This window comes from Myotis nattereri (assembly GCF_964212035.1).
Source record: "Myotis nattereri genome assembly, chromosome: X".
NCBI lineage: Eukaryota > Metazoa > Chordata > Mammalia > Chiroptera > Vespertilionidae > Myotis > Myotis nattereri.
The window spans coordinates 53160587-53182588 of NC_138078.1; the positions used below are offsets into that span (position 1 = coordinate 53160587).

The window sequence follows — 22002 nt, forward strand, 5'->3', positions numbered from 1 at the left end:
GGCTTGTGTGACTTTTTTCTTCCCAACCTCAGGGAAGTTTTCTGATATTATTTCTTCGAATAGGTTTTCTAATCCTTGTTCATCTTTCTGTTGTTCTGGTACCCCTATTATTCGTATGTTGTTTTGTTCCATGTTGTCCCAAAGCTCCCTTAGGCTCTCTTCCTGTCTTTTAATTTTTTTCTCCAATTGCAGTACATTTTGGGTGTGTTTTGCTTCCTTGTCTTCTAATTCACTAATTCGGTCCTCCGCTTCTCCTAGTCTACTGTTGATACTTTCAATGGAGTTTTTCATTGCAGCTATATCACTCTTCATTTCTTCTTGGGTCTTACTTAAGTTGTTGATTTTTTCATCTGTTTCTTCTAGCTTCTTCCATATGTTATCGATTTTTTCATCTGTTTCTTCTTGCTTCTTGCAGAGGTTGTCGATTTTTTCCTCCATCCGGTTTATGCACTCTAGGACCCTTATTCTGAATTCTTTTTCTGTCATGTTGCATGCCTCTGTATTACTTAGCTGCTTTTCTGGAGAGTCCTCCTTCTCTTTCCTTTGGGGGTTTCTTTGTCTACCCATGTTTGGTCTCACTGACATATCTAGACGTTGAGTCATTCAGTGGTTGCTCCCTTGGTGGCAGTGACTCCTTGGTCTGTGGTTGCTCTTCGGGCGGTTGTGGTAGCAGCTGCTCTTCAGTTGGCAGCAGCTCCTCTGGTGGGTGCTGTTCACAGCTGTGGTGGCTCTTCTGACTGGTGGGGCGAGGTTTCACAGACAGATGCTGTTCCTCAGCAGAGGGTGTGGTGCTCAGGAGGCTGCTGTTTCTTGGATCTGCTGCGTTGATTTAAAGGCACAAAATACAACACAACAAGGCACCGCGTACCAGGCACTATACACAAATATATTCACGATATTAATAACCCCAAATAAAGGTGACCACCCTAATTAAGAGAATTAGGGGATAAGGAAGAAGGAAGAGAAAAAGATAAAAGAGAAAAAAGAAAAGAAAAGTAGGGACCAAAAAAAGGAGTGCAAAAATGAAATTGGGAAAAAGGAGGGGGGAAAATAAAAGCGAGAAAAGAAAAGAAAAGAAAAGAAAAAAAAGAGCGAAAAGAGAGAATGAAGTGGAAGAGGGGAAGAGGCTTTTTATATGAGGAGAATACTCCTATAGAACCGCCACTAATCCCAACAAATTCCAGCAACAGCTCCCTGGAGATGAATGCAAACTAGAAACAACCAATAATATAATGATGAAAATAGAATGGAGAACACTAATCCCAAAATAAAATAAAGAGAAAAAAAAATGGCACTTTAGAAAATGGTAAAATGGTAGCAGTAATAATACTGGTTAAAAATAAGAAGGTAGTAATTAAAAGGGTAAAATCAGGTGATGGAAAAAGAAGAAAAAAAAGAAGAAGAAAAAGAAAGAAAAAAATTGGTTTCTTAGTTGAAAGGTGAAAAAAGAAAAAGAAAAAATTGCAGTAGTGAAGGTCCTTCGGTTCTTCTATTCTTCAGTATGGCTTGCCTTAGACCTGCCAGGTACTCAGGAGAGTGTTGAGTTTCCCTGTGATACACTGTTCCTCTGTGTAGTAAACCACAGTCCTTATTTTAAAGCAGGCCGCATTTGTTTCCCATACTGCCTTATTTTGTGTTTAGCAAAGAGTCAGTTTGTGGGTCAGCCTCTGGGTGGCAGTGTTCTGGGGTTGGCCTCTGAGGCTATAGGGCCTCTCTGTCCAGTGGAAGTTCACTGCCCAGAGCTGGCTGCGTAATAGTTAGGTACCGGTGCTGTGTTGTTGCTGGGATTGAAAATCCCTCTATAGGCCCGACCCTGTTAACTCCCAGGGACTGATCAGGTTATTTTAATCCTTGATCTCGTTCAGGGTGGAATCTGGGTGTGGCTGTGCTCCTTTCCTGGGGGCTGGGGGGAGGAGTCTCACTCTCCAGAGAGAATGGCTGCCCCAGTCCTGGGCTCAGGGGTGTCTCAGCACTCAAGTCACTGCCACCTCTCCCGGCCCCCCTTCTCTCCTCAGTCTCTCCCCAGATTCCACTCCTCCGCACACTCTCCCTCTCTTCAGCACAGGTGAGTGTCTGTATCCGAAATGTCCCATGAACAGGATTCAGTGAAAACAAACAAACAAACGCCGGCCGCGGAGACGGGGAAGGCTTGGTTTCTGTAAGCTTCTTCTCTTACGGGGAATGTATGGTCTGGTCAGCTCTTCAGACTTTCCCCTTTAGGCTCAGTCCTCTGTGATCACAGAACCAAGCTCTCAATTCCCCCAGCGGCGCCAGGAATCCCGCAGTTCTCCTTTCCCCCGTCAGGGGCTGTGCCTGTCCCAAGGGACCCAGCTGTCTGCCACGCGGTCTCCCTCCGACTCTCTGGGCTCAGAGGTCTGGCAAACTTTCCTGCCCAAATCCCTGGTTTTTTTTACCTTTCCAGGGGAGTTCTGCTCTTCCCGCCTGCAAACCATCTCACCAGATGAGCAATTTCGCCAATTCGGTGTGGGTGTTATTAGTTTCAGCTGATCATTCCATTTGCTCCGGGACAGGACCTGGGACGCGTCTGCCTATATCGCCGCCATCTTCTTCTCTCCAGAGTGTGTTTTATAAATATACATAGTATTTGATTTCATGCCATTTATCTTTTATAACTTTGGAAGGGTTATTTATTAAATAGCGAATGTTATCCTTTGAAAGGAAGTGAACGGCTATCCGGAACCATTACGAGGACATCAGTTACCTCAGGAGGACCAGGGATGGGGACATGATTGTCCTGGAGCAAAAGGAGGGTCCAAGCCTGTTGGCATGTTCTCCATCTTCATCTGAGTGGTTGTTAGCAGGATGTCAACATTGCACAAGCACAGGGGCATGCAGCACCCTGCAGTCGCGCTAATGGTGCCCCCTGGAATCAGGCAGGTACAGTCAACATGGCCTCCCTGGCAGCACAGGCGGGTCGGCAGGACCCGGCAAACGCACGGGGAGAGTCTGTGCACCTCAGTCGGATGAATAGCAGCCTGTAACCTTAACCACCTGTAACCTTAACCACCTGTAACCTTAACCACCCCTCCGCATTACCAGGCAAGGTGGCATATCAGCCAGTTCCAGGAATTAGGACGTGGACATCTTTGGGCACCACTGCTCTGCCCACCACTCTCAGCTCCCTATCCAGCGCTCACCTCCCACTACATCCCCTGTGTGTGCCAATCCTCCCAGAGAGTCCGGAAAGAGCAGTTGGCTGGTTCTGGTGGTGCTGCTGCTGATGGTGGTGAGGGGTGAGGGTGGGGAAGCGGGGGTCTGCCCAGGAACTAGGCCAGTAGCAGAAGGAGGCAGGTTGGAAACTAGGGCTCTCCAGGCCAGCCACCACTGCCTCCCAGCCTGGAGAGCAGGTCGGTTTTCTTGGGGCCCCGATGCGTTTCCATAATCTATGCCCCAGTATCTGCCGCTTCCCCCCCGCTCCCCCAACCCCACCCCCTCCAGAACTGGAAGGGGCCTGCGATGTGCAAGTTTACAGCAGCATTATTGTGCTGCGGTTGGTCTGAAAATGAAAGAGGGAGGTTGTGTGCTCAGAGGAGGGAAGGGAAGCTGGCAAAGCTAGCCACCGCGGGTCGTGTTCCTGCCTCCCACGACCCCTTCAGTGCACTTCTCCCCTTCCTCTCCCTGGCGACGAGGGCCCCAGGGCTCCCAGGCGGTGCTGGTGCTGGACTAGCCGCCATCACAACCCGCCCCCATGTATGTCTATGTGGGCAGAAAGCCCAGCTGGAAAATCTCTTCCAAACTTTGTCACTCAGACAGCATGTCACCCCGCCGAGAAATAACCACTGGGTCAGGATCACAGCCATAGCCTAAGCAACCAAGCCCACCTTCTCCAGAGAGGGATTTGAAGTGGAAGGATGAAGTCCCACGAATGTTCTTTTCTGGCTCTGCAGGCTGTGGGTGTCCCATCCCATGTGTGATGGTCTGTCCACCTGAGCTCATGCCACAGGGCCCGGAAGGTAGACAGGGTGAGAATATGGAGGAAGGAGGGTGGAACCGAGTCTGCCCTATTTCCCAGGCGCCATCACACTTTACTGCCCATCTTCACTGCGCCCATCCTGCCCATGCCCCGGTTGGCTACTGTAGGGGCAGTCTCTACGTGAGCTCCCTGACCCTAGGATGCACCCTGTCCGGGCCTGACCTCTGCATTCTCACTCCATCCACGCACCTTTGTCAGATGCCATAGGATCGCAGAGTAAGATCCAGAGCCACCTCCAGCAACTCCCACAGTTTGGGTGTCTGGACGCCCTGCCTTGGGGTTGGTGACTTCCGCATCATTCCCAGCCCCGCAAACCCCCTCCCCTCACCCCCCACCCAATGTGTCAGGAATTTAACAATGCCCCTTGAGAAAAGTAGATCCCACCCTTGCTTTGGCTCACTCAGTCCCACAGTCTCTACTACTACCTTTACTGCCTGAACCACATCAAGGGACATTATCCCCGGTTAATTTTATTCCGAACCAGATCCCCTTCTCCAACCTCGAATGTTCTATCCACCATTGCCCCGCCGTGTGTGTGTGTGTGTGTGTGTGTGTGTGTGTGTGTGGTGTGTATTAACACCGGTCTCTGGGGGAATGGAGTCTGGCAGAACCAACCCTCAACTCACTCAAACAAACACAAGTCTGTGTCCCTCTGAGTCCCAGGCCCGCACAGCCCTGCCAGGTCCTGGCTCAGGGAAGCAACTGGACCCCAGCCCTCAGTGAAGGGGAAAGGGGGCACAGAGTGAGACTCAACCTTGTGTGACCTGCCGAGGCAGTGGGGGAGACTGCGCGGGGGCGCAGAACTGCCACTTCCAGGAGGACCTGTGTCTCGGGCTGGTTAAATATAGTATTTGAAGGGGACCACGTACCACACGGAGACTTATCAACCACCCTCGCCATAGAAACCGGCGGGAGGAGGGGCATTAGTGGGCTAGGGCAGGCAGGGTGTGAACCCTCTGCTAGGCAGTTTCCTCAGGTTGGCCCGCAGCCCCCACAACAGACTCATTCCCTGTCCTTCAGGCTGGAGTCTAACCCTTGCTCTTCCTCTGTATTCCCGTACCTTCCCCTGTGATCCGCAACTCCCTGGGCTGTGGCTTCTGCCTCCACCTCTCTACTGAAACCCAGGAGGGAGAACTGAGCGGAGCGTCAAAGGTGAGAGCTAAAGAGGGGAGGAGGCCGACCCCCGGGTGGCTGGCTGAGTTGTCCATGTGCGTGAGGTGGCGCCAGCGGGAGGGAAGGACTCCACAGGGAGGACTGGTCCTGGGAAGGGGGAAGATGAGCTCGAGTGTGCTCTTTACACCCGCTGGAGTAGAGGTGCAGGGAAGGCCACCGAAGGAAAGCCATGGGGAGACCAAGCATGTTCGGACAGCAAAGCACGGGAGATGGGAGGAGGCCCACTGACTGTGGGAAAGAGGGACTGAGCTCTGGAGGGGGGTCCTGAGTTCCTGCTGAAGGGGAGGGGAAATGGGCAATGAATGGCATGAGACCCCAAACGCAGAGGAGTTTCGAACACCAAGAGGGCTTGCAAGGGAAAGGGGAGAGAAGCTAATGTGGCCAGGCAGATCCAGGCAGAGCCCAGACCCGGGGGCGACCTGGTCTTCTGGCTGCAAGGCTCCTATCAGAGGCTGGCTCAGACTCCCCGCAGGCAGAAGGCCCACCACAGAATGCCGGAGGTATTGTTCTGGAAAAAGCACTGAGATGGAGCAGCTCCAATCCCTCCCTGCCCTGATCCCCTCTTCCACCTGTCCCCCCGCCCCCCGCCCCCAAGAGAGACCACAGAGGTTTGTTTATTTAAACAAACAGGCTTTTATTGAGGGGAGGGAGAGAGAGAGAGAGAGAGAGAGAGAGAGAGAGAGAGAGAGAGAAACATGGACATGAGAGAGATACATCAATCGGCTGCGAGCCCACAACCTGGACACGGGCCCTGACCCGGAATCGAACTTGTGACCTGTTGGTGCAAGGGACAATGCCCAACCAGCCAACTGAGCCAGATCGGCCAGGGTGAGAGCACAGAATTTGAGAGGGACCTTAATTTGAAACTGCTGAGAAATGGGGTGGGGAGGAGGCATAAGGAGGGGGAGAGGAAGCCTTGGCTGATGTGGAACAGGAGGGAACCAGCTTGGCCGCAGCTCCCGGGCTGCTCCTCTTGCACCAAGATGCTGGGCTCCACCTGTCCAACAGAGCAGAGTCGGGGAGGAGCCTCAAGCCAGGGCCAGCCCACAGCCCTCCTCAACAGCCACGGCTGTGGGAAGGGGTATGGTGTGCGTAACACTCACATCAAAGGTCCCGGAACTTGTCAGCCAGGGACTGCATGGCCGCTGCAACAGAGAGAGGCATAAGCAGGCACTCCAGATGGAGGGATAGAGAAGCCCGACCCCCTGTCCCTGTGGGGAACCTCCTAGCCCTGCAACCTGAAACCCCCTCCAGTCCCTACCCAAGGAGCCCTGGGCCTGACTCAGTCACTCACCACTTGAATTAAGCGTGGAAATGTTTTCCAAACAGGACAAAGTGTGCCAGCACGCAAGCTTTGGGGCATATCAGAACCATTCAGAATTTGTCAAACAAACAAGACCCACAGAAGCCATAGCAAGGAGCAGTTGAAGGGAGAATCAACGAGGCATCGCTAGACGTCCGTCCTGAGAGAAGATCTCTAGGACTGGTTCTCCTTGGCAAAGTGCGCTTGTAGCTCCGACCACACTTTCTTTCCTCTCTGTCCACACACCTAGCTGTACATGCACAGTAGGCTCCAGGGCCAGGCGTGCTGAGTTCTCCTCCCCACAGGAATGTTGGGCCCTGTGAGGCCGCCTGTACCTGCAGCCTGCCCCAGCCCCATGCTAAGGCACTGAAGTCTGGCCCTGGCCCTGGCCCTGGCCCTGCCCCTGCCCCTGCCCCTGCCCCAGCCAGAGGTTCCTCCTACCTAGTTGCTGTCTAAGGTGGAATATTTGTCTCTGCAGCTCCGGGCACTAGGCCAGCAGACACCAGAGAAAGAGAAATGATTAGTGTACTCAGGCCTCCTCTCCCCTCGACGACACCCCCGCCCCCACCACCTGGGCTAGCCCCGCCCCTCCTCAGTGGGAAAAGGAGGTGCATGCCCTCCTTGAGGTGTGGGATGGCGGCAGCGGCGGCGGGGTGTGGGGAGAGGGGACAGACACGGGTCGGTTTAATCTGGACACACATCCCACAGTCTAGCTCAGAAATGCACTTCTAGGAGCCAGAGGGAGCATTACCCGAGGACAACCCTCTGCTCCAGGTGGTTGCTGCTGCCTTTCCGGTGCTGGGGGATGTCCAAGTGGTGCCTGGTCACCTGAGAGGGAAAGGACACAAAATCCAGCCCCCAAAGCTCCCAGGGAGGTGGAAAGGGCTTAGCAGGGTCTCACGTGAGGCAGCACCCCCCTCTGCTGGCAGCAAGTTGCCCCTGCTCTGCCCAGCAGCTCCACCCTTCTCTCTGGGCCTGCCTCGCCTGTTCCCCAGGGGCAGCCCACCCAGGGCTGTGGTCCCCAACACTGTGTGTGGCCCTGGGTTAGATGCTTGCAGAGCTGCAGGCAAAACCAGCCCCTGGGACGAGCCCAGTGGCCCAACCCGACCTATCGGAAAAGGCCCTGTTCCACTGAAACTCTGTGTCTGGAGTGGCAGTTTGGGGCACAGCCACGAGAATCACCCCTGTGCACAAACCCCATGCAGAGGATGAAGTGCCTTGCGCCCTGCCCTGTCCAGACACCCTATTTCCTGTGGGAGAAGCTGTCTGGGCAGGCAGGGAGGCAGGGAGGCAGGGAGCAGGGCTGAGCCCCTGGTGGAGCCAGAGCAGGAGGGCTCCCCTCCTCAGCCTCTCTCCCCACTGCTCCCAGCAGACCCATGGGACTCACTGGAGGCTCTGGGCCCTCTGGGCAGGACTTCTCCCTGGCTCAGGGCCCAGGGCTGTGCTTGTCCTGGAACCCCGGCGGCTCTGCTGTAGCCGTCACCGCTGTTGCCTTCTCGGCAGGATGGCCCTGGACTGTGTGTCTGAGGACGAAATAAAAATTTCTCACTTATTTGGACTCGGGATGTGTGGTGTGTGTGTGTGTGTGTGTGTGTGTGTGTGTGTGTGTGTGTAGGGGCTGGGGTGAGGCAGGGAATAGGGAAGGCAGTTCTGAGGCGGACCCCATCAGCACTTTCGCCCTCAGTCAGCCCCGGTCAGGAGGCCAGGCTGAGCTAGACACAACAGTGGGGTGCTGAGACAGCCCACGGCCCCCTGCAAGGACGGCTCGGGGAACAGCTAGCAAGTAGGAGGCAGGGAGCCGATGGTTCTTAACATTGAAGCTTTGGGGCCCAAAGTCTTAAGGGGTCCCCTGATCCAAACCAGCTGCCCCAGCCCTCCCTACCACCCTAGCGGGGAAACCTGCCAGGTGTGGAGAATGGTGCCTGGCACACATGGAGGGCTAGCTTAGGGTTTGCCCTGGCTAAAACCACCCAGATCTGGCATCCTAATGACCCAGGGTGCCCAATGACAAGCCCTGAGGAGGGACAGAGGGAACGTGCCTAGAGAAGTGCAGGGCGGGTTGGGGAGCGGGGAGGACCATGGCCTCATACTCACTTGGACTTTTGGGCCTGGGTCACTCTCAGGTTCCTTTTCTTCTACCACCACCGGCAGGGACCCCTTCTTCCTCCTGGCCCCAGACTTCTGCCCAGCGCCGGTGTGCTTGGGCTGTGTGGGTCCCAAGGGGTCCAAGGAATACCCCTTGCCCCTCCCAAGCACCGGACCACCAGCGACTGGGGGGAAGGTGGCTGGCTCCAGGGCAGCTGCTGAGACTCCCTGCCCCCAGGAAGGGAAGGTACCCTGGGGGTCAACTTTGGAGGCCCCTCCTAGGAACTTCTTCTCCTGGGCCACTTTCCTTCCAGGAGCGGCCTTGGGCGGGCTGCCTGGAGCAGCGGCTCCCGGCAGGTAGCTGGGCCTGCTCCCCACCTTCCCGCAGACCACACTTTGGGGTCTCCTACGGGACGCGTCCAGCTCTCCAACAGCCCGCCTCGCCCCAACTGAAGCCAGTCGTGGGGGAGCGGAGGGCAGGAAAGAGCCTGGCACGCAAAGGAACTCGTCCCTGGCATGGGCACCCGAGTGTCTGGGTGCGTCTTGCAGGCTCCTGGGTTTGGCCTGGGCCCCTCCTTTGCCACAGAGGCTCAAACCCAGCAGGTACAGCTCGCTGAAGTCATCTGATGACTCGGAGTGGGAAGGCCAGCCCACCAGGCCTTCTTCGGAGGACCACTGGGGACCCACGGTGACCCTTGACCTATTCTTAGCTCCTCTTTTGCAGTTTCCCCAGGCCGGGCCTCCCTCAGGCCCCATGACGGGCAGCCGGGCTGTGGAAGGCCGCCGAGATCCCACCAGACCATAGGCCTGCGAGCTTCTACCCTCGGGACCTGCCCGCACGTCCACCCAAAGGGCGGACGCCTCAGAGTCGCAGCAGCTCTCTGGGGAGGGGTTCCTGCGGACAGCCAGGTGATCCCGGTCGGTCAGCCGCGGCAGGGTGGCCATGGAGGCCTCCTCGGCAAGGTAGTCCAGAGTGCCCCCGTCGAAGTCGGCCGGGGAGCCAGGTCGGCCTTCGCAACCCCAAAGCACCCCTTCCATCACTTCCCGCTCGTCCTGGAAGCCTTCGAGGTCTGAGAACGCGCCCTCGTCCTGGCTGCTCGACAGGGGCGTCCCCACAGTATGGCCTAGTCCACCGGCCTGCTCCCCGCCCTCTGGGTGGGACCCCACTCCCCAAACAGACCTCTCGTCCTTGTTGGGGGAGCTCATGTCCCCAAGTCCCGACAGCCCAGGTACAGGGTAAACGGTCGCCCTGAGCACAGGCAGCGGCAGAGCGCGAGGCCTTGACCTTCTGAGAGAGCGTTTGTCACCACAGGCAGCTCACGCGGTGGCCTCCAAGCGTGCGCGACTTCCAAGAGCCATCACCGCCCGGGCCTTCTCATTGGTGCGTGTCCCACCGCCCGCCAATCAGTGCGCCCCTTCTAGGCCCGCCCCCCAGGCCCTGGCCAATAGGGTGGAGGGCCTCTGGTTGGTCCAGTCGTGCGTGTGACGTCACAGCGGCAGTTGGAAGCCAATCTGGTGGAGGAGTGAGGTCATAGGGGGGCTCCTCCCATCACTTCCTGCCCCGCCTCCCCCGGCCAGGCACCTACTGTCCAACTGGAGTCAAAGCACCTAGCCTCCGTTTCCCATGTACGAAGCGCGGAGATGATGCACCTGTCTGAGGGGTGGGTCGAGGGGGGGTGAGGGTGCAAGCTCAGGACGGAGGTGAAGCACCAGCCACTCTTCTGCAACAACACTTACGACCCAACAGGGAAACGCACACCCGAGCGCGTGGGCAGCGGTGGGTCCACATACATTTTCCATAAAGGCCCAGGGAGCAAAACTTGTGGCATTTACGGGCGGCAGGGTCTCTGTCGAGGCTCCGTTTCCCTTAGGATGGGTGGTCAAATCGGCCCCGGGCTGTGTGTTGCTGGGCCGGTTTGGTGGAAGGGCTGGGGTTTGCCCCCTCCCTCAGCCCCGCCCCGACTCTGAGTCAGTTCAAAGAAGAGGGAATCCCCATGGCCAGTGCACACCCCAAAAGATGCTCACCATCACTGATCCTGGGGACACGGACGCAAACCATAAACCCATTTTCACAGCAGGTCTGCAATAATCACAGAGCTTAACGCTCCCACGGGTGGGAGAGGTTATGAGCAAGCCCGTGCTTGGCCCACTGCGAAGTGCCCGAGGTGGGGGGCCTGGGGGGGCGGCGGGGGGGAAGCGGCGGCCTGTGCGCAGCTACAGAAGAACCGTTTGGGGAGGCAATTGCGCAGAATCCGGGAAAGGCAACTTACACAACGCTTGCTACGTGCCTGGCGCTCTTCTAAGCGCTGTAGATAAATAGTAACACATCCTCCCGACCATGCTAGGATTGAAGTACTCGCCCGTCACCACCCTCTTACAGGCGAGGAAGCAGGCACTGAGAGGTTCGGCCACTGGCTCAAGGTCATTGGGCTTGTAGCGATCAGCGGCAGGATCGCAACCAAGACAGTCCCGCTCCAGAGCCCTTGCTTTGGAGCAGAAAACCTTAAAAATGAAAAAGCGCCCATTCCCTCCATGACCAGGCATGGACCTCTGCCGAGTGCACCTTCTGGACACACGCCGGTACGTGTAGTGCATCAGGACACATGCTCAAGGGTGGTGGGAAACACTGGCAACACTCTAAATTCCCACCAGGAAGGAGGTGGATGAATGCAGTGTAGTGTATGCACCCTACATCTTTTGGACTGGGTAGATGAAAACGCCCCAGTCAAAAGAATGCACAGATTCCAAAGGCACACAGCAAGCTGCAGAGCAATGGCGTTGGATACACATTTGTAACTTTTTTTTAAACTAGTCAATCCGAGATAAGGTCTGAGAGTACATATAGGTGTGCCTACAGACATGTTATAAAGGCCTGGGAGGACGCACAGCCAATGCTTACCAGTGGGCAGCCCGCCAGGGCGCCAGTTGTCTCTCAAATTTTCCTGAACCGCCTGCTTCCCAGCTTCCCAGCTTCCCTGAGCTGAGCAGCCCTGGCCCTCCCTTGGTTTCTATAAGGCCCTCCAGTGTTAGAATTTCCACTTGCTTGCCACCCAACCCCTACTCCAACAGCCCTCCTCCCTTCCTTCCACACCTTCTTCCTCTCTTTCCCATTCATACTCCCCTGTCTTTTAAAAAACATTATGTATATTACATACATATACATAATTATATATATAGTATTTACATATATATATAATTATATATATGTATATATACATATTTCAGAGAGAGGAAGGGACAGGGAGAATGTAGGGCGCGGCTATAGGGTTAAGCCTCGGACTGACCTGTTGGCAAAGCCACAAACCAGTCCCAGCTTAGAGGGCACAGTCCCCTTAGCATAATTAGGCCTGACCTTATGTCTACCTAGATCTTATCTGGGAAGCTAATGGGCTGAGGGAGATGTAGCAAGTGCTGCCAAACCAAGTGAAACAAGTGAAACTCACAAGAACATTGTCACTATGGTGACCACTACCTTGTTTACCTCTGGCTATAAAACAAAGGCTCAGCTCGCCTCTGGATCTCTCTCTGTGGCCTCAGCCAGGCACAGGAAGATCCACCCCTAGACCCAGCTTATTCTCTTTGTCTGTCATTTCTTCATCCTTCACCACCCTCACTCAGGCTTTCGAACCCTTGGCTGAACTGGCTCGGCACAGCAGAGATGGAAACATCAATGATGAGAGAGAATCATTGATTGGCTGCCTCCTGCACGCCTCCTACTGGGGATCGAGCCTGAAACCTGGGCATGTGCCCTAACCAGGAATCCAACCGTGAATTCCTGGTTCATAAGTTGATGCTCAACCACTGAGCCATGCCTGGTCGGGCCATACTCCTCTGTCTTTCCAGTCGCCTCTCCCTCCTGCAGCCTACTCTGGCTGATCTCCTAGAGAGGCCTGAGCTGTCTGAACACCTCTTGCCAGAGGGCACTCAAAGAAAGACCCAATTTTTCTGGCTCTGATAGAGAAGGTTATGCAGCAGGGAGATTGGGTACACTCTAAATCTCTGATCCTCCTCCTCAAGTGTGCCCTGCCTCCCCTCCCCCCAACCTCTGCCTGTGTGTAGCTGATGCCCTCTCCCACTCCTCCCAGTCACTTTTAAAGACATGGTGGGCTATTTCCGACCTGCTAAGATGGATGAGGAAGGATATAGCAAAATCTCCTGTACCCACCACGGTCCTAGGAAACATTACCCATCCATCCAGTGGAAGCCTCAGCATCCCTCTGGCCATTTCCATTTCTTCCCTCCCATCCTCCTTCCCTCTCTACCCCACAGGGAGAATCCTAGAACTTCTCCACACCTCCCCCACTCTCCTCATCCCTGGGGCTCTGCTGGCTCCAGTTTCCCTGCTTTTTGTAGGTCCTCACCAATCTCTGCTAACGCCCTTCCCGCAATGTCCCCATTTTTGGTTTTGACCTACTATCTTGGCCTGGGGTGGGGCCAGTATCAGGGGATTCACTTAGCCTTCCCCACCACGATAGCTCTTACCCCACAGACCAATGACCCTGTGGGATTCATTGCTCCAACTGCCAAGTGTACCACTGGCACATAACTTGGGGGCTGGAGAAATGACCACTGTGTTCATCTGTTGATCGAAACACCAGGTCGGCTCACTGTGAACCAGACTCTATTCCCAACTTCTTTTATTACCATGCCTCACAAGCCCCTCTCAAACAGCTACCTCCCCCCCCCCGTCCCCCCGCCGCCCATCGTGACACTATGGGCTTCCAGGATCAATGTCAGCTTAGACTCTGTGTCCAGTAGTCCTAGATATGTCTGGGTATTCGTCCAGTCCCAGTGTACAGTCACCCAAGCAGCTGGGAAAGCTTCTATGAACATATGCAAACAGGTTTGCTGTCCATATTACTTTTCATTTCTTTTGGGCAATTATCTAGGACTCGGCTTGTTGGATGGAGCAATTGGTAAGTATATTTTTAACTTTATAAGTGACGTACAAAATGTTTTTCAGTTTGTCTATATCATTTTGCATTCTCCCCAAGAATGCACGATAGTTCTGGTGCTTCCTCATTCTTTCTAGCAGTAGCATTCTCTGTATTTTATTTTAAATTTTAGCTATGCTTATAGGCATGTGGTGGCATTTCACGGTGTTTTTAATTGCTGTTTCCTTAATGATGAATGAGGTTGAATATCTTCTCAATAGCTTCCTGACATAGTGTCTGTTCATTTTTTTTGTTCCTTTTTTTTTGGCCAGTGTTTATTGGGTTGTTTTATTTTGTATTGTTGACTATTGAATGTTCTTTTTAAAAAATAAATGTTTTTTATTGATTTTTAGAGATATTGGATGGGGGAGGTATAGAAATATCTATGAGAGAGGAACATCATCAGAGAGTAAAATCCGTGATCAGCTGCTTATTGCATGCCCCCTACTGGGGATGGAGCCTGCATCCCATGCATGTGCCCTGAATGGAAATGGAGCTGTTGTCCTCTTTATTCTTGGGTGGACCCTAAACTTCTAAGCCACACTGCCAGGACTGAAGGTTCTTTATCTCTTTCAGATACAAGTCTCTATAATAAGTGTTTTACAAATATTGTCTTTCAACCTGTGTCTTATATTTTCATTTTATTTTTTAAAATAAAAAACATATTTTTTTTATAATTTTATTTTGGGTCTCTAGAATCAATACCAGCTTAGACCCTGCGTCCAATAGTTTTAGAAATCCCTGCATCTTCATCTTTTTCCTGTATACAGTAATTTGACAATTTGCAGTCATTATCTTTAGGCAAGTACAGTGCATCATAACAGTATATATGCTCTGTAATTTCTTTCTGAAATTCTTTTTCCTCAGGACTTATACACCTCTTTAGTTAATTGGCCTGCTTTCAAAATTGCCTCACGGCCAGGAACTAAGCAAAGGATTGTGTCTTTTTATTGGAACAACTGCCCTGTTTATCTTGAATTGTTTTCAGAACCATCTTCTCAGTTCTCTTCTGTTCAAACACTCTTGATTGACCCACTGACCTTGTCATTTGTTACTGAAGCGTGGCATCTTGGTATCTCTTGGTTAATATCTGCCTTCTGTCTTCTATAATGTTGGGATTCCATTGTTTCCATGGATGTTAATGAGCCCAAGTTGGGACCACTTTCTTTCCATCATGGCCTTCAGAGGAGACCAACCACAGAAGTCTTAGTGATGCTTGTTCCCCTCACACTGGAACACTCCTGATGGCTTTCTTGAATGGCATGTTCTCTTGACCCTCTTATGTGGAACATAACCATCAGGCTATATGCCTGGCCTCACATTTTCTCTGTTTTCCAGCATTCCTGCATCACTCAACCTTTTTTTCCTTCCTCTACCACCTGCCAGTTCAAGGCAGTCATTTCCTCTTCTCTCCATGTGGGTCATCACTTTCTTTTTTTATTTATTTTTATTTTTAATTTTTATTGCTTAATGTATTATAATGGGTATTACATATGTGTCCTTTCTTTTTTCCCCAGACCCGTGACAATCCCCTGGCCTCCCCTTCCCCCCAGTGTCTCTTGTCCATTGGTTATGCTTATATGCATGCATACAAGTCCTTTGGTTGATCTCTTACCCCCCTCCCTCCTGCCCCTCAACCCTCCCCGGCCTTCCCGCTGCAGTTTGACAATCTGTTTGAGGCAGCTCTGTCTCTGTATCTATTATTGTTCAAAAGTTTATAATGGTCTCTATTATCCATGAATGAGTGAGATCATGTGGTATTTTTCCTTCATTGACTGGCTTATTTCACTTAGCATAATGCTCTCCAGTTCCATCCACGCTGTTGCAAATGGTAGGAGTTCCATCCTTTTTACAGCAGCATAGTATTCCATCGTGTAGATGTACCACAGCTTTCTAATCCATTCATCTACTGATGGGCACTTAGGCTGTTTCCAGATCTTAGCTATTGTAAATTGTGCTGCTATGAACATAGGGGTGCATATATCTTTTCTGATTGGTGTTTCTGGTTTCTTGGGATGTATTCCTAGCAGTGGGATCACTGGGTCAAATGGAAGTTCCATTTTTAGTATTCTGAGGAAACTCCATACTGTCTTCCATAGTGGCTGCACCAGTCTGCATTCCCACCAGCAGTGCACGAGTGTTCCTTTTTCTCCACATCCTCTCCAGCACTTGTCGTTTGTTGATTTGTTGATGATAGCCAGTCTGACAGGTGTGAGATGGTACCTCATTGTTGTTTTGATTTGCATCTCTCGGATGATTAGTGAGAAAGCCCTCCTATAGGGACAGAAAACAGATCAGTGGTTGTCAGGGCCGGGGGGTTGAGAGACGTGAGGCATTTGGGGGTGATGAAAACGTCCTATGTTTTGGTTTTGGTGGTGGCTCTGTAAGGACTCAGGAGACCCTGTGTGTAAATTATATCTCAACGATCCCAACTTTTTAAAGACATTGTAAAAAGTACTTTTCAAAAGGATACTTATACCTACTGATTTTCTTTAACCAATCTCATTATCAATTCACCAATGTTATTTTTTCCCAAAGAAATAACTTCTGATTCTGTGATTCTTTCTATTGTATACATTTTTCTCATTTACTGATTTATTTTACCTTGATTGCTTCCTTTTACCTTCCTTGAGTCTATGCTACTGTTCTTTTTCTACCTTCTCATTAATTTTCTGCTAGTCTATTTTACACATATGCATTTATTTATTTTTAAATCTTTATTGTTGAAAGTATTACATAGGTCTTCCTTTCCCTCCCATTAACCTCTTCCAGCCTGCTCCCATCCTCCACCACCACCACCCCAGGCCTTCACCACCCCACTGTCTGTGTCTACAGGTTATGCATATATGCATACAAGTTCATTGGTTTATCTCTTCCCCCCCCCCCCACCCTCGCATGCCTTCCCTCTGAGGTTCACCAGTCTGTTCATGCTTCTATGATACACATATGCATTTAAATGCACATTGTTAGTTGCGTCACATAAGAGTTTGTGAGCAGTATTTTTGTTATCATTTTCTTCCAAATATGGAAACAAAATTAATTTCCACTTTCATGAACTGAATCAATAAATTTTGGCATATTTATAGGAAAGAATACCATTTTATCAGCAAAAATGTACAAAGTACCACTACACAAAATAATAATCTTACAAATATAACATTGAATGAAGAAGCAAGAAACAATACAGAGATATTACTAATTCCATTCATACCTATAAATAACAGGTAACATTAATTTATATCATTTAAGGATGCATATATTTGACATAAAACAATGAAGAAAAGTGAGGAAAGGTTGGTGACAAAGTGAGGATGTGGGTTTCCTGTTTGGAGGAGGAATGGGACTGAGACCAGGCAGGGAAACTTCAGGAGCCTCTGGGGATGCTGACAGTGTTGTCTTCTGTGTCCTGGGGGTGCTAACGTCTCGGCTCACCTGATAATCATTTATTAAATCACGTGTGTATATTGTGACACTTTGTCTACGTTACCTTTCACCATAAACAGAGCAAAATAACATCCCAGTATAAGCATATTGTAATTATGTTATAACCAGAAGTAGAATTAAAATTATTTCCTTCATTTATAACAGATGTCATTGAGATTAGTAATCTCTCTTTCTTAAATTTATTGATTAAGGTATTACATATGTGTCCTTATTCCCCCATTGCCCCCCTCCACTCATGCTCTCACCCCCCTGTTGTCTGTGTCCATTGATTAGGCTTATATGCATGTGTACAAGTCCTTTGGTTGATCTCTCCCCCTTATTCCCACCCTCCCCTACCTTCCCTCTGAGGTTTGATGGTCTGATTGATGCTTCTCTGTCTCTGGATCTGTTTTTGGTCATCAGTTTATGTTGTTCATCATATTTCATAAATGAGTGAGATCATGTGATATTTATCTTTCTCTGACTGGCTTATTTCACTTAGCATAATGCCCTCCAGTTCCATCCATACTGTTGCAATTGGTAAGAACTCCTTTTTTACCACAGCATAGTATTCCATTGTGTAGATGTACCACGGTTTTTTAATGCACTCATCTGCTGATGGACACTTAGGCTGATTCCAAATCTTAGCTATTGTAAATTGTGCTGCTATGAACATAGCAGTGCGTATATCCTTTCTGATTGGTGTTTCTGGTTTCTTGGGATATATTTCTAGAAGTGGAATCACTGGGTCAAATGGGAGTTCCATTTTTAGTTTTTTGAGGAAACTCCATACTGTTCTCCACAGTGGCTGCACCAGTGTGCATTCCCACCAGCAGTGAATGAGGGTTCCTTTTTCTCCACATCCTCACCAGCACTTGTCGTTTGTTGATTTATTGATGATAGCCATTCTGACAGGTGTGAGATGGTACCGCACTGTCCTTTTGATTTGCATCTCTCGGATGATTAGTGACTTTGAGCATGTTTTCATATGTCTCTTGGCCTTCCTTCTGTCTTCTTTCGAAAAGTATCTATGTTATTTATGTTAATAGTTTTATTTTCAAAAACCAATAAATTTTACTTAAAATAATGAGAATGAGGCTTATGTAATTACCAGAGGCCTGGTGCACTGATTCGTCCACTGGTGGGGTCCCTTGGTGTGGCCTACGGGGATCAACTGGCAGTCCAACGCCACCTGCCACTCCTTCCTGCCATTCCCACTCATCCCGGCCCTGCGGTGCCTACTGCAGGCTCACGCCCAGTCAGTCCCAAATGGGAGAGGTTTGTGCAGTTGTGTCTGGCACCCATCCCAAGGAGGCGGGGAGGGGGGGGGGTGCGGGGGGGCGGGGGCGGGATGTGATCGGCCTTCCAGGCAGGCAGTGGGATGCTCTTGCTGACCCGGATCTGAATCCGTCCCGCTGACTTTCACGCTGGTTGTTGGGAGCCACCTGGTGTCCACTTTTATATCATTTCTCCCTTGCTGACCATCTAGGGAAGGGAAACAGCCACTGGCCCGAGGCCGACTTCCAGGAGGCCAGCGGCACTGTCGGAATTGTGCAGGCAGTGCCAGTCTGTCAGTGCCTGGCTTGTTCTCCAGAGATTGGACCTGCAGGACTACTGAGGGAGTGAGTGGCTGCAGCCAGGCTGGGCTGCTGGGATCGGTTGATTAGCTGAGTGGTGCTCCCGCTGTGGGAGCACACTGACAACCAGTGGGCAGCTCCTGCATTGAGTTTCTGCTCCCTAATAGTCAGTGTGTGTCACAGCAACCAGTCATTTGGTCGGTCGTTTGCATATCTATCTATCGGTAGATCGATAGATAGATAGATCGATAGATATGCACACACACATACGCACTAGAGGACTGGTGCACAAAATTTGTGCACGGGAGGGGTGTCCCCTCAGCCCAGCCTGCACCCTCTTCAATCCAGGACCCCTTGGGGGATGTCGGGGGATCAGGCCTAAACTGGCAGTCAGACATCCCTCTCACAATCCTGGACTGCTGGCTCCTAATTGCTCACCTGCCTGCCAGCCAGGTTGCCCCCAACTTCCCCCTCCCTGCTGGCCTGATTGCTCCTAACTGCCCCCCTGGCTGGCCAACCTCCCACGTCCCTCCCCACCCTGATTGTGCACTGGTGGGGTCCCGATCCCAGGTGCAGGTCCCGATCTCCATGTGCACACAGAGGAAAGGCCAGGTGAGGACACAGTGAGAAGGTGGTCATCTACAAGCCAAGAAAAGCATCCTCACCAGGAATGGAATTTGCTGGTACCGTGAGCTTAGACATCTAGTATCCAAACTATGAGAAAATACTGTCTCATCAAAGAATCACATAGGTTGCAAAACCAGCCTGTGGTATTTTGTTTTGGAAGCTGGAACAGATTAATACAGGTGCCATAACCCAAAAAAAGATTCAGAGACACTAGACCTACTGGTTGCCAGAAATCCATCCTGGACATTCATGTTTTACTGCAAATTATTTCTAGATATTTTGCAGACTTCTTGAGTTTTTAACCTTTTATACACATATTTAACATAGTTATGATTATAGTATATATACAAGTTTGTTTTCTTTCTTTTCCGCTCAGAACTGTGCAGCATGTTTATTATTGCAACATACTTCATTTTCTAATATTTGCATAGCACAGGCTTGGATCTATATAAACCCATAGAAGAAAGTTTAAATCCTGATTCCACTGCCTAGTAGCTGTTTCATCTTGAACAAGTTGTCACATGTTTGGGCCTCGTATTTAAAATGGGGATAAGATTAATATCTGCCTCACTTGGCTGTTATGAGAATCAAATAAAATAATGTATGTTGAAGGCCTGGTACATAGTAAAGTTTCAACAGAAAAATAGTAGCTCTTATTGTTGTCATTGTTGAACAGTTAAGTTATTATCAGGTTTGTTTTCCCCCCTCAGGCTAAATTTCTTTCTTTTTTTTACATTCTATTTTTATTAAATTTATTGGGGTGACGTTGGTTAATAAAAGTATATAGGTGTCAGGTATACAATTCTATAACACTTGATCTGTATATTGTACTGTGTGTTCACCACCCAAAGTCAAGTCTCATTCTGTCACCACTATCCCCCATTTACCCTTTAAATATGGTACATGGTATCAAAATGAATTTTCAGTAACTAATTCTGAATCCTTCACCAGCACATTCTGTTCTGGTTCTTTTGATTAAATTTTCATTAATCTATGATATGCAACAAGCTGTTACTTTTCAAAAAAGAGGGAGACCATTATTTACCCTCCATTTTTGCTACCATTTATGCCATCCCTAGTAACCCACCATTCTAACATGAAAAACATTTTTTCAGTGTCCTGGCATATTCTGTTTCATGATCATCAACAGAGGCCCTCAGTCATACCAACAAATCTAGAGAAGAGGCTGTGACCACAAAATGCACAATAATTTAGATAATAGGTTTACATCTATGCTCTGCCACTCCCTACTCAGACTAAATTTCTGGGAGTCGTATACCTGGGTCAATAGTTAGGCTATTTTTATCAGTTAGAGTTATCAATTTAGAGTTTTTATTTTGTGCTTATTAAAATAATCTCACTTAATTTTATTTAGGTGCAGATCTCTTGTGAATACATAAAAATACAAAATAAATCAGTTAACTTAATTCTAGGAGTTTTTTAATATTTAGTGTAGAACGCTTATGAGTCCCTTTTCAACTCAGCATTGTCTGCGTTGCTGGTTTTGCAACCTATGTGATTCTTTGATGAGACAGTATTTAAAAACACGTGCTTCACTGTTGCCTCCAGGATTTCCTTCCAAACTACTGAGACCCCACCTGCACTTTTAAAAAATATTTTTAATTGATTTTTAGAGAGAGAGAGGAGGGGAGAGGGAGAACATTGATGGGAGAGCAAGACATCGATGGGCTGCCTCCTTCATTCCCTCTACCAGGGATCAAGTCTGAAACCCCAGCATGTGCCCTGGCCCTGACCTGCAATCCAATGGGCAACCACAACTGCAACCTTTCGGTGCACAGGATGCTGCCTAACCAACTGAGCCACACCAGCCATGGCTATCTGCACTCTTTTGATGGTGATACTTTCTCCAACTTATTTGGGGGTTTCATGTACATACAAGCAACAGCAACCATATCACAAAACTGCCAGATGGCCAACAGCCATCATTGACTGTCAAAAGTATGCTGACTTAAGAGACATGAAAATGTGTGTGTGTGTGTGTGGGGGGGGGGGTGTCTTAGGATCAATGAAATATGCTTACTCACCCCTTGTGAATTCTACCTTCTTCAGATGGCATTGTCTTAAACTACATTTCCCATCATCCCTTGGAGGTCAGTGACCTCGTTTTCATCAATAAGATGCAGCCATGGAAGGTTTTGATTTGGAAGTGACATGGGAAAAGGGAAACAGCTGGGCAGAAGTCATCACTTTCACTGGCATGGATAGCAGCACAGGCAGTGTTTCTGAGGTTAATCAGACCAATTAAGTAGCATTATTTCTGACAGTTTTGCCGAGGCCTGCTTCTATAATCTTTGTACCAATTCTGCAGGGGACAAATTCCTTTCTATTCCAACTAGATAGAGTTGCCCACCTGAGATCTTTTCTTTCTTTCTTCCTTGTTAAGAAATCTTGATTTGGTTGAGGCAGCAATGTGTGTGCCCACTAAAAAGCTACTTTTCCCAGGCTCCCTCAAAGAAGGATAACCACATGACTAAATGTTGACCAATGAAGTAGAAGTTGGTACATAGAGCTTTTAAGAAAATTCCACAGGAAGCAAGGTGACTTCACTATGTCCCACAAGGTAATGTCCCACAGCTAGGGTGGTGTGTGTCAGCTTGTCAAAGCTGGAGTTTTATTTTATTACTAGGGGCCCAGTGTACAAATTCGTGCACCTTGAAAGGACCTGTGAGCTGCGAGGCTGCAGTGGGCACAGGGGCAGGTCCCAGACCATCCTCCGCGCCCCCGCCTGGCCACTCCATGCCCCCTCCCCCCTGTCCCCTGTCTGCCAGCAGCACTGCTCCTGCTGCCACCGATCCCATGCGCGGAGCAATTGGGGCCAGTGCCAGCAGCAGTTGCAAGTGGGGCCGGCGCCATCAGAGGGTGCAA

The 22002-nt window shown here is 50.1% G+C and overlaps 1 protein-coding gene across 1 annotated transcript; it reads right to left on the reverse strand.

Moving 5' to 3' along the window:
• Positions 1-7217: 7217 nt before the first annotated feature.
• LOC308511707 (uncharacterized protein CXorf49 homolog) lies at positions 7218-9761 on the reverse strand (the record flags this gene model as incomplete). The annotated part of the gene is made up of 2 exons (XM_081081647.1): positions 7218-7298; positions 8565-9761. The coding sequence occupies 2 exons, from the start codon at positions 9759-9761 to the stop codon at positions 7218-7220; spliced, it is 1278 nt and encodes a 425-aa protein (XP_080937773.1).
• Between the last annotated feature and the right edge of the window lie 12241 nt (positions 9762-22002).